Source organism: Dromiciops gliroides, chromosome 4 (genome assembly GCF_019393635.1).
Source record: "Dromiciops gliroides isolate mDroGli1 chromosome 4, mDroGli1.pri, whole genome shotgun sequence".
Classification (NCBI taxonomy): Eukaryota; Metazoa; Chordata; class Mammalia; order Microbiotheria; family Microbiotheriidae; genus Dromiciops; species Dromiciops gliroides.
In genome coordinates this window covers 400,576,936-400,589,733 of record NC_057864.1, presented here as the reverse complement: position 1 = coordinate 400,589,733, position 12,798 = coordinate 400,576,936, and the positions used below count along the sequence as shown (strand labels likewise).

At 42.8% G+C, this 12,798-nt stretch overlaps 1 protein-coding gene across 1 annotated transcript in view; it reads right to left on the bottom strand.

The window, feature by feature from the left end:
- Positions 1 to 11,466: 11,466 nt before the first annotated feature.
- SYTL3 (synaptotagmin like 3) overlaps positions 11,467 to 12,798 on the bottom strand; it is a 95,616-nt gene continuing 94,284 nt past the window's right edge. The window contains exon 13 of the mRNA XM_044003508.1: positions 11,467 to 12,233. Coding sequence (XP_043859443.1) covers positions 12,165 to 12,233 — 69 coding nt within the window. The 3' untranslated portion in view covers positions 11,467 to 12,164. The remainder of the gene's footprint in view (positions 12,234 to 12,798) is intronic.

Genomic DNA, 12,798 nt, shown 5'->3' with positions numbered 1-12,798 from the left:
TGATTTGCCGGGTCACCTGAGTCGCAGCCCCAAGAGGAAGGGCCAACTGACCAGATGCGTTTGAGCTGCGTGATAGAACCTGCCTATTTATTGCAAGAGAAAAACTGGAGTCATAAAACTAAAGCCGAAGGTATTTATGATTAGCACTGTCACAGGCCCTATATTACCAGGCTCCCAGAGCAGCAGAGATCTCAACCATAAGGAAGTCCCTGGGCTCCTAGGCATTTTCCATTCAATTGAACAACCAGTTATTGAACACCTACTATCTCCCATATTGCCCCGAGGCACTAGGGATGCAGAGAACCAGACAACCCAGACCTCAAGAAGCTGTTAGAGAGAGATAAGCAGGGACTGCTAGGTGGCACAGTAGATAGAGCACTGACCCTGGATTCAGGAGGACCTGAGTTCAAATCCAGCCTCAGACACTTGACACTACCTGCGTGACTCTGGCCAAGTCACTTAACCCCCATTGCCTGCAAAAAAAAAGAGAGAGATAAGCAGGCTGATAGGGGACACAGGAAGGTCCTGGAGAGTTTGCCCATGAGCTCTGAGCTCCTCTGGTTTAAACAGTAGCAGAAGCCCTCAGGGATCTGTCAGGGCCACCATCACCCAGGGCCTCTCACAGACTTTGTCCCCACCAAGTTAGCGTTACTGCTGCAGCTTGGCCAAATATTCCCTTACTCTGCCCCCCTGAGTACTGAACTCCTCATAGCCCAGACTTGGAGACTCTATTATTCATAACTGGCACCACTGACCATTGAAGAATCCTTCAGCAGGAGACCTCCAAAGGTCTTCCAACCCTCCCACCCCTCCACCTGTGCACCTAACCCAAGGAAGAGCAAACCTTTAAGTAAATCATTTTTTGTTTGTTTGTTTGTTTGTTTGGCTTTTTTTTAGTGAGGCAACTGGGGTTAAGTGACTTGCCCAGGGTCACACAGCTAGTAAGTGTTAGGCATCTGAGGTCGGATTTGAACTCAGGTACTCCTGACTCCAGGGCCAGTGCTCTATCCACTGCGCCACCTAGCTGTGTGACCCTGGGCAAGTCACTTAACCCCAATTGCCTCACTAATAATAATAATAATAATAATAATAATAGGGGGCAGCTAGGTGGTGCAGCGGATAAAGCACCAGTCCTGGATTCAGGAGGACCTGAGTTCAAATTTGACCTCAGACACTTGACACTTACTAGCTGTGTGACCCTGGGCAAGTCACTTAACCCTCATTGCTCCACAAAAATAATAATAATAATAAACATTTTTATGAGTTCCAAATTCTATCCCTCCCTCTCCTTCCCCCCTCCCTGAGGCAGTAAGCAGATATAGGTTATACATGTGCAATTATATAAAACATTACCATACAAGTCATTTTGTATAAGAAAACTTGAATACAAGAAAAAAAATGAAAGAAAGTGAAAAATAGTAAATCATTTTAAAATGCATGAGTACCAAATGGCACAGGATATGGGTACACATATATGTTTATACACATACATTTTATGTTTATATGGCACATATAAATATATATTATATATTAAATACAAATAAAATATAAACATATATAAATATCTTATATTTATATTCTCATGGCAAAGGACACAGGCAATAGATACATATGCATATGTGTGTGTGTGTGTGTGTGTGTGTGTGTGTTCTCCATGCAGTTTGCTCCAATTATGGTAGTTGTCTGAAAGCAATTAAAGGTTTGTCATTTGGGCACCTGGGAAGCACCATGGTGCATAGAGCACCAGGCCTAGAGTCAGAGAGTCTCATCTTCCTGAGTTCAAATCCAGCCTCACACACTTACTAGCTGTGTGACCCTGGGCCAGTCACTTAGCCCTGTCTTCCTCAGTTTCCTCATCTGTAAAATGAGCTGGAGAAGAAATAGCAAACCACTTCAATATCTGCAAAAAAACCAAACCAAATGGAGTCATGAAGAGCGAGGTACAAGTGAACAACAACAAACATGGAAAAGAGGGCTTAGACTTATCTGCTGGACGCTTAAAAAAAAAAAAGGTGAATGAGAAACAAGAGCTAGAAGCCAGCGAGGCAGATTTGGCCTTGACAGAAGGGAAAACCATTAGGCAATGAGAGTGCTCCCAAAGCGTAACGTGGTCATGGGTTGCTTTGGCAGAGATTTTTAAGCAGAGGCTAGATAACCACTTGTTGGGTCTTCCGTAGAAGGAATTCTTTTTTCCCCCCAAATAATAGACGTTTTCATTTAAGTTTTAGTTCCACATTTTCCCCTCCTTCTGTCCCTCCCCTCTCACGTCCCCAAGGTAATAAACAATCAGATATAGGTCATACATGTACAATTATAGAAAACAATACCATATTAGTCATTTTGTATAAAAAAACTTGAAGAAAAGGAAAAAATGAAAAAAAGTGAAAAACAGCAAGCTTCAGTCTGTGTTCCATCAATATCAGTTTTTTCTTTGGAGGTGGATACTATGCTTCATCATTAGTCCTTTGGGATTGTCTTAGATCATTGTACTGCTGAGAATAGTTAAGTCTTTCACAGTTCTTCATCAAACAATATTGCTGTCTTCATGCACAATGTTCTCTTGGTTCTCCTCACTTCACTAAGCATCGGTTCATACAAGTCTTTCCAGGCCTTTCTGAAATCATCCTGCTTGCTATTTCTTATAGTACAATAATATTCCATCACCATCATATACCACAGCTTGTTTAGCCATTCCCCAATTGATGGGCATCCCTTTGATTTCCAAATCTTAGCCACCACAAAAAGAGCTGCTATAAATATTTTTGTACAAATAGGTCTTTTTCTCTTTTGGGGGATGTCTTTGGGATATAAACCTAGCAGTGGTATTGTTGGATCAAAGGGTATGCCAGTTCTATAGCCCTTTGGGCATAGTTCCAAATTGGGTAGAGGGAATTCTTATGAAGGTATAGACTGAACTAAATGGCACCAGAGTCCATTCTGGGAGGGCACAATACCCCTGCCATTCAATAACTACCTGCCTTTGAAATAAATATGGGTCTATGGTTTCTGAAGGGCTCAGTTGGCTCTCCAGGGCAGGAGCACAGGGGTCCCCAAAAATGATGCTGCTCCTCAAAAGTATAGAGGAAGGAGGCTGGGGTGATGATGTTTGACACCAGGACCACCTGTCCCACCCTCCGTACTCTCCCTGGCCTTATGCGCCACTATTCTAGGCTTAGGCTAAAGAGCTTGCTCAGGTGATTTAGACTAGCGTGTGATTGGTCTCTGTCGATCCAGGAACTCTGGCACCAGGAACACTCAACCCTTCTCCTCCCAGCTAAGCCTTCTCCAGTCCTAGACCACCCCCAAGGGCTTCAGCTTGAGGTCCACCTTCCAGGAAGCCTTCTTGGGCATGGTGGTCCACTCTGGTCTCTCCCTACCTAGTACCCTCTATCTTGTCCGCACCCTTCAGAGAATGCCTTTCAAATCAATCAAGAAAAATTACTCCTAGAATTGGACTGACCCTTAGCAAGTAGAGATTTTTGTACCTGAGGCAAACACCAAAAGTGAACAAAAACAGAGAGGAAGGAGAGAGGAGGAGAAACTCTCATGCATGGAGTTAGAGACAGTGATTGTTAGGGATGCTGCCCACCTCTCCCCTCCTAAGCAGATCCAGAAGGCCATTAGATAGTTTCCTATTTAAACCGACCTAAGTACCTGGTTATCAAGGATAATTAGTTGTGTTTTCACACTTCCCTGATTACTAGGGGATCGTGTGTAAATGTTTATAGCGACCAGATTCTTGAAGCTAACCCCACCACACCCCCAAACCTCAAAGTATTATGTTAGACCTGGAAGGGATTTTAGGGATCATTTCATAATAACAGTAGCTAGCATTTCTATAATGCTTTACAAATATTATCTCATTTTATCCTCACAAAACCCCTGGGAGGTAGGTGCTATTATTATCTCCATTTCACGATCAGGCAACTGAGGCAGACAGAGATTAAGTGACTTGCCCAGAACCACACAACTGGCACTTTTCTGAAGCCTGATTACTGATTCTGGGTCTAATATTCTATTCACTGCACCCCGGCTGGCTGACTCAAGTCCTTGGCTTTACAGAGAAGGAAACTGAGATCCTCCTGAAGGCAGAGAAGCAGGTTCGTTCAGCTCTTATCCGTTAAGTCTGAGCTTCTGTGAAGTCAAATGGAGCTTCAATCTCAGATTCACGGATGGTTAGAGCTGGAAGGGACCGTAGAGAACGCTTCACCCAGCCTTTTCATTTTACAGAGCTGATACCTAGAATTAGTATCAGAGCAATGGCTGAAACCTGGTTCTCCCAAGTCCCAGGCAATCCCGCTTTTTTAGTCAGGTTTTGGAAATGTGACTTCCCCATGGGAGTCAGGCAGTCACTCACCCTGGTATCATGACAGGGTGGCAGCTAGGTGGTGTAATAGATAAAGCATGGCTCTGAATTTGGGAGGACCTGAGTTCAAATCTGGCCTTAGATGCTCACTAGCTGTGTGATCCTGGGCAAGTCACTTAACCCCAATTGCCGTAAACATCCAGAGTCATCTCCAGTTGTCTTGATATATATCTTGCCGCTGGACCCAGATGGCTCTGGAGGAGACAGTGAGGATGGTGACCTTGCACAGCCTTCCCTCACTTAAATACAATTCACTGCAAGTCATTAATCACCCTGATGTCATGGTTCTTTTCGAGAACAAAGGACAAATAGCAACAACAACATGATGGGCAAGCAGCTAGGCAGAGAAGGGTCTCCTCCACTCTCTCCCTCTCCACCTTCCCTCTCCCTTCAAAAATGTCTTCCCTACAGTGTTTCAGCTCCCTTTTTATGTGTTGCTTTCACTCACTAGAATGTAAGTTCTCTGAGGGCAGGGACTATTTCTTTTTGTTTGTATTTGTATTCCTAGCACTTAGTTCACTGCCCCTGGAACACAGTAAATGCTCTATCACTATCTATCCATCTACGCATCCATTTATTTGTCGGTCAATGGCTCCCCATTATCAACCAGATAAAGTCCAAAATCCTTTAGCATGACATTCACGGTCCTTGAAGATGTGGGTCCACTACCTTTTCAACTTTATTTCACACTACCAGTATTGGCCTCAAAATCAGGGGGACCTGGATTAAAAATCTATACAGGTACATGTACTGGCTGTATATATGGTCCTGGGCAGGTCACTTAACCTCTTAGTGATCCAGGTGACTTCCTAAGGCGACTTGCATTGGACCCATACTGTTACTCTGCTACGTAAAAATACAAACAAGCAAGATTGTTCCTGCACTCAAAGAGTTTATATTCTAGTAAGGGAAGAACACATACTGGAGAGCTGGACAATGGGGAGGATTCAGAATAGTGTAGAAATGGTCAGGGAGTGGCACGACTTGGGGGTGGGGGGAGAGATCTCAAGGGCAGAGCTGTGGGGAGGAGGGGAAGGTCTGGGCACAAAATGAGAAAATGGATATAAAGCAAACTTGCAAACTTCAGAACACTACATAAATGTGAGTTGTTGTTACTGTTATTATGAGCCTGCATCCACTAGCTTCTAATCTGGTGATGACTTCATTTCCTGAGCTTTCTGCTATACTCCTACTGAGCTCAAGCAATGACTATAGAGAGCAGCACAGAAGTGAGTTGGTATATATTTAACAACCAGGCTCTCCAAGAAAAAAAAACCCAAAACAGTTTACAAAAATTATAAACTTTCAAGTTTAATGTGCATTATTAAGATTTATTTAAGTCTAGAGCAAAGGTGTCTAACTCACAACCTGCAGCCTATAAGCTGCTGCAGAACTCCCAAGTATGGACCAAACTAGGTTAAAATGTCATTAGAGGGGGCAGCTAGGTGGCGAAGTGGATAAAGCACCAGCCCTGAATTTAGGAGGATCTAAATTCAAATCTGACCTCAGACACGTAACACTTACAAGCTGTGTGACCTTGGGCAAGTCACTTAACCCTCATTACCCTGTAAAAAAAAAATTGTTGATTTAAAAAAATGTCTGGAAAATGTTTGACAAAATAAATTTAAAAATACAATATAGGAGGCAGCTAGGTGGCGCAGTGGATAGAGCACTGGCCCTGGAGTCAGGAGGACCTGAGTTCAAATCCAGCCTCAGACACTTAACACTTACTAGCTGTGTGACCCTGGGCAAGTCACTTCACCCCAATTGCCTCACTAAAAAAAAAAAAACTAAACTAAACTAAAAATACAATATAAATAATTGTAGCCAATCTCTGACATGTAAAAGCTCACAGTGAAAATTTAACAATGAGCTCTCTAAAACCCTCGGGATTTGGATCCAGAACAGTCCTGCCTATATCTACTCTCTGCCCCCCCCACCCCCATTTCACCTACTGAAATTCATATTATATTATACTACATATAGTAATCATATATTACAGCATGGCATAACATAATATTTTTGTTGTTTAGTCATTTTCAGTAGTGTTCAACTCTTTGTGACTCTCTTTAGGATTTTCTTAGCAAAGATGCTGGAGTGGTTTGCCATTTCCTTCTCCAGTTCTTTTTATTTTTTGGCAGGGCCATGGGGGTTAAGTGACTTGCCCAGGGTCACATAGCTAGTAAGTGCCAAGTGCCTGAGGCCAGATTGGAACTCAGGTCCTCCTGAATCCAGGGTCTGTGCTTTATCCACTGCGTCACCTAGTTGCCCCTCAGTTCATTTTACAGATGAGGAAACTGAGGCAAACAGGGTGAATTGACTTGCCCAAGGTCACACATCTAGTAAGTATCTGAGGTCAGATTTGAACTTTCTTTTTTTTTTTTTTTAGTGAGGCAATTGGGGTTAAGTGACTTGCCTAGGGTCACACAGCTAGTAAGTGTTAAGTGTCTGAGGCTAGATTTGAACTCAGGTACTCCTGACTCCAGGGCCAGTGCTCTATCCACTGCGCCACCTAGCTGCCCCAGATTTGAACTTTCAAAGATGGGTCTTCCTGATTCTAGGACCAGCACTCTATCCACTGTGTCACCTGGCTGCCTTAAATTGTATTCTATTGTGTTATGTTGTGTTATGTCATATCATTGTGTTATATCATGTCATGCTGTTATGTTACATTACTTTATACTATGTTATGTTATGTCACATTCTATATTCCCTCATATTAAAATATTTACCTTCCCTTCCACCAAAATCCAGCTCAAATACCACCTCCTCCATGAAACTTTCCCTGGAACATCTACCTAAGAACGATCTCTTCGTGTGAACTCCCAAATCCACTTATCACCCTCAATGTTCTGTTGATCAGGACACAACTTAGGTCTCCTGCCAGAGTCTAAACTTTTCAAAAGTAAGAACCATATCTTTGAGGGAGCAGCTAGGCAGGATAGTAGATAAAACACTGAACCAGGAGTCAGGAAGATGAGTTCAAATATGGTTACAAATATTTATTGTGTGACCCTGGACAAGTCACTTAACTACTGTCTGCCTCAGTTTCTTCATCTGTAAAATGGGAATAATTGTAACACTTACTTCCCAGAGGATGAGAGGATAAAGTGAAATCATATGTGTAAAATGCTTTGTAAAGTCTAAAGCGCTATATAAATTTTAGCTATTGTTATTATTTGTCATTTTTGAACCCCAGGTCTACCACAGTACCTTGCACATTGTACTTTACATCATCATCACTAGAGATCACCTTATTTTTGTCAACAAGAAGAGTGAAGGGGTAACGTGAGGGCCAAGGTCCCAAAAGGAGAGAATAGCAGAGCCAGGTTCTGGTCACAAGTCCTCCAACTTCAGATTCAGTGCTCTTTCCACAGTAAATACTATGCTGCCTCCAAAAAAAAAAAAAGTATATTTAGTTGAATGGATAATTTCATGAACACAGGTGGCTAGAAGCCTTGATTAGAAATGAGGGCAGAGTTCCAGCAGTTAGGGAATGAGATGACCATCTTCTGGCAAATGAGCCACATTCCATCCTACCCCCTCAACTTTTAAGAATGTTCTCAGAAGGGGCAGCTAGGTGGCACAGTGAATAGAGCACTGGCCCTGGAGTCAGGAGGATTTGAGTTCAAATCCGGCCTCAGACACTTGACACTTACTAGCTGTGTGACCCTGGGCAAGTCACTTAACCCCAACTGCCTCACCAAAAAAAAAAAAAAAAAAAAGAATGTTCTCAGAAGCCTTGGTCCATGAGCCTACTCCATGGCCCCCATCTAAGCCATCAATTCACAAACCATGAATAGGACCACCTTGAATACATTTATAAGCAGGCCAAGGTTTGGGAGAGTGGGCAAAGGGTTAAGGAAGGAAGATGACTAAATTGAGGAAAGTGGGTTCTTTGCTCATCATAGCCCTTTACTACTTTTGGAGGATATCTGACTTTCCCTACTCCTTTCTCCCAACAGAATTTCACTACTCTGTGTAGTGGTGACTTCGAATTGGAAACATTGTGATAGCCAGAAGTAGATGAAGCCATACTTCTAATAACAACTAGCCACTTTTTAAAGGAACATTTGGGGTGCTGGGGTAGTGTTGTGGGTTCAGTCATGCTAGAAAAGGGGGAGACTCTGGCCCTAACCACCCTGATTCTTCACCCTAGTCATCTTCTACCGTGAGCTATCACTCTACTACTATCCCCTCCAAAATGGGCCTCCAGAGGCCAAGCCCACCCAGGAGGAGCTCAGCCTCTCAGTTTTGGACTCCCTGGGACAATGTCTCTGTACTCCAATCATCTTCTGTCCTGTTCCCTCCTTTCTCCCATCCAAATTTCCATCTCTTACTTTGGGAACTGTAATCACATCAACAGCACCATTGCTTCTAGGGAGGGCTTTCAATAAAGTGTCCACCTTGCAGATCAAAGTATACTATTTTCACTTTATTTGTTGTTATGTTATCTTTCTTGTGGTTTTTCCCTTTTGTTCTGATTCTTCTTTTACAACATGACTGATATGGAAATATGTATAGCATGATTATACATATATATATATATATATATATGATTGTTTGCTGTCTTGTAGAGGGGGAAGAGAAGGGAAGAAGGGAGAAAAACTTGGAAAATAAATGAAAATACTATCCAAAAAGAAAAAAAAAGTCCCCACTTGTTCTACTCACCATCCCTGTGACTTCCCAAACCAAAGAACCTTTCCCTGACTACTACTCCCCCATACATGCTGTTCCCATCTGAGGTGGGAGCATATAGGGGTGGCAGATTTGCTTCCTAGCAGCACTGGCCAGCAGAAGAACATGGGACAAGGCACTCTGATTGGGATGATGGGGCACCACAGAGAAGAAATGCAGTTGGGATGGGAAGGAAGTCTGCCCTCCCCCTCCCAGGGAGGAAGTACCCCACCTCGGGGCAAAGCTCTATTTGCCTAGTGTTAGTTAAAGCTCTGCTGCTTCTAGTTTCTTTGAAGTAAGTCCCATTAGCCTTTTCTGCCTGCTCAGAGGGGAGACAAACCTGAATCACAGCTCCAGGGCACTGTTTATTGGTAAAAGTCATTTTCTTTCTGTTGGTCAATAATGGGGCATTCATTCACTCATTCATTCAGCAATTTGCTCAGGAAACTGTGGAAGCTGCTTCAAGGCTGAGGCCCATTTCAGAATCCTTTTCTCATTGGTGGGTTCCTCCAAAGGCCTCCATTTTGGAGAGGAGCCAAGGTTGGTCAACTTTCATTCCACTCTTGGCTATGCTTCTGACTTTGCACTTCAAATGTATATTCCACCTTCATTCCTCCAACCCCCTTTGCATTTCACCCCCTCTTGTGTGTTGTCTTCCCCATTAGAATGAAAGCTCCTTCAGGGTAGGGACCATCTTTCCTTTTTGCCCAGCACTCTCATTGTAGGTGCTTAATAAACACTTGTTGCCTTGACTATTAAGTGCCTGCTGGGAGTGGGGGCAGGAATATAGAGGATGGGCCAACAAAAGTCACAACGTTTTAATAACTTTCTGAAAAATTATTTTTTATTTTTTTGCCATTTCTGAGATATCATTTTTCACACATGATGTGAATTCATTTCCTGTATATACTGTATATGATGCTACAGTATTGTAAATTAAAAACAAAAAAAAATAAAGGAGTTAGTAAATATTCAGACCCCTTCGTGACTTTTGGCCCACCCTGTAGAAATAAATAACTTCTCTCACATCGATTTTTTTTTAACTTTGTGTTCCAAATTCTCTTCCTCCCTCCCTTCCCACCCCTCCTTAAGAACTCATGCAATTCAATACAAGTTATACACGTGCAGTTGTGCAAAACATTTCCACATTAGAAGTAACAAAAAAATATATACTTCAATCTGTATTCAGATACCATCAGTTCTTTCTCTGTAGATGGATTACATTTTTCATAAGTCCTTCTGATAGCATCCTGCTCATCATTTCTTACACCACAATAGTGCTCCATCCTAATCTCATCCCACAATTTGTTCAGCCATTCCCCAATTGATAGGCATCACCCCAATTTTGAATGATGACTTCTCTCAGGGAATGAGTTCACAATCTGGAAGGTAAGCTAAAATATGTACTTGGTCAAACAAAATACAAATTAGAACATGATGAGTGTATCAGAGGCATTTCCAATGATCCGATGAAGAGAAAACAAGGTTGTTTTTTGGGGGGGAGGGACATATAAAAGAGACTGCATAGATGAAATGGTAGACTTTTATTCTGAAATTAACACCAAATAAAACAGGCATTTCTAAATGCACAGTAGAGGATTGTACATGGAATTTCAGATATCTGTTACGCAAAGTTTGCTTTTCTTTAAATATGTAAAAAGTACAACCTGTGACTTTCAAAGCTGTTCTGTTCAACTGTGTTTTTCTGAACTTCCACTCTTTTTTCTACATTTTTAAAAAATGGCCTTTTCATCCTTCTTTCTTTGAAAAAAAAAAAGTAAAATCTTGATCAATCAAAACACAAATAAAGTCTATAGATTATCCAGTTTCCTAGTTTCTCCTCTAACCACCCAGGATCTGCCCTTCTAAGTGCCATTCTATCAGCTATGTGGCAGCTCCTGTAGAGGGAAGGAAGGGTCAAAGAGAAAGATCAAATCAAAGCAATGTTAATGAATGGAAGAGCTTGACACTGATTGGGGTGGGAGGGGGGAGGGAGGAAGCCAGAATGTGGGATTACCCACGGGTTCAGTTATTCATGAAGGGTCTCCGGAAAACCTCTCCCTGGGCTCATCACCCAGACTGGAAGGCAAGGACAGCTGAACATCAGGGGCACAGCTCCTGGCACTTTGTTGGTGGTGGAGGTTGTGCATTTAGTAACATCAGGACATTCTTTAGATGCTAACTATTGAGATGTCTTGATGGTAGAAATTGGCCCTGGGGGTGTAGAAAGAAATCTGAGATTCTCACTAACAAGAATAAAAGAACAAGAGTGTGAATCATATTAAGATGAAATATAGGGGCAGCTAGGTGACGCAGTGGATAAAGCGCTGGCTCTGGATTCAGGAGTACCTGAGTTCAAATCCAGCCTCAGACACTTGACACTTACTAGCTGTGTGACCCTGGGCACGTGACTTAACCCCCATTGCCCCACCCCCTCAAAAAGATGAAATGTAATAAGAAAAAAATGTAATGTGTGTCATGGATTTTTTTAAAAAATGAAATTTACAAGTATAAGATGTGGAAAACATAACCAGATAGTAGTTTATCTGACAAAGATCAGGGCGGGGAGAGGGGGGATGGTGGGGGTGGCACTTGGTAGACTACAAGGTCAATATGCATCAACAGCATGATGCTGCAGCCAAAAAAAAAAACACAAACCTGATTCAATCACGTGTCCTCTGCCCTGGTCGGCCCATATTGGGAACACTGTGTTCAGATGGGGGACCAGATTTTTAAGGACATTGACAGGCACATCCAGAAGAGGGGAAGCAGAATGATGAACGGCTACAAGGTCATATCATATGAGGGTCAATTGAAGGAACCAGGGATGTTTAACTTGAAGAAGAGAAGGCAGGAGGAGATAGGGTAGCTATCTTTGAGTATCAGAAGGCTGTCACTTGCTCTACTTGACCTCAGAGAGTAAAATTATAAACACTGGACGCAAGGTGCAGAAAGCCTGATTTAGGCTTGATGTTGGGGGAAAAGCCCCAGCAAACAGAACAACAACGTCAAGGTGGAAATGGGTGGGCAGCCTTGGGTGGAATGGCTTCCCCATTCCTGGAGCTCTTGAAGCAAGGCCGAATGAGCACTCGCAGGCTATGTGTGTTTGAGAGGACATTCTTCAGGTATAGGTTGGACTAGACAGCTTCTGAGTTCTCTTCCAACTCTGAGAGTCTGCGATTCTGTGATGCTGTGAAGGAGAGGGAGAGAAAATCACAGCATGAATCAGAATCAGTCCATGGGATTAAAGGTGTGCCCTGGATTGATGGAGCCCCGGAGCAAGAAAGTGAAGGATTCGAAGCCTTCCCCAAAAGAAGAGTATGGGGAGATTCAGGGGGAGCAGAGGCTGTCTACTGAACACTACGTATAAAACCTTGATGATCTTTTTTTTTTTTTTTTGGTGAGGCAATTGGGGTTAAGTGACTTGCCCAGGTTCACACAGCTAGTAAGTGTCAAGTGTCTGAGGCTGGATTTGAACTCAGGTCCTCCTGAATCCAGGGCCAGTGCTCTATCCACTGTGCCACCTAGCTGCCCCTTAAACCTTGATGATCTTAATGGGTTCTTAGGAGGTGATACTTGTTTGGACGAGCAATAGTAAGAGAACCCAGCCACATTCTATATAGCAAAATGGCATATTTCTGGGCTCTCTCTAGTTTCTCTATGGGAAGAGTATGTTTAAAGGGGTGCAAGCAGATTTAGATCTTAGGGTTCATGTAGGTAAAAGCAGTAGTGTAGATGCAACCACCAGTGTGTAT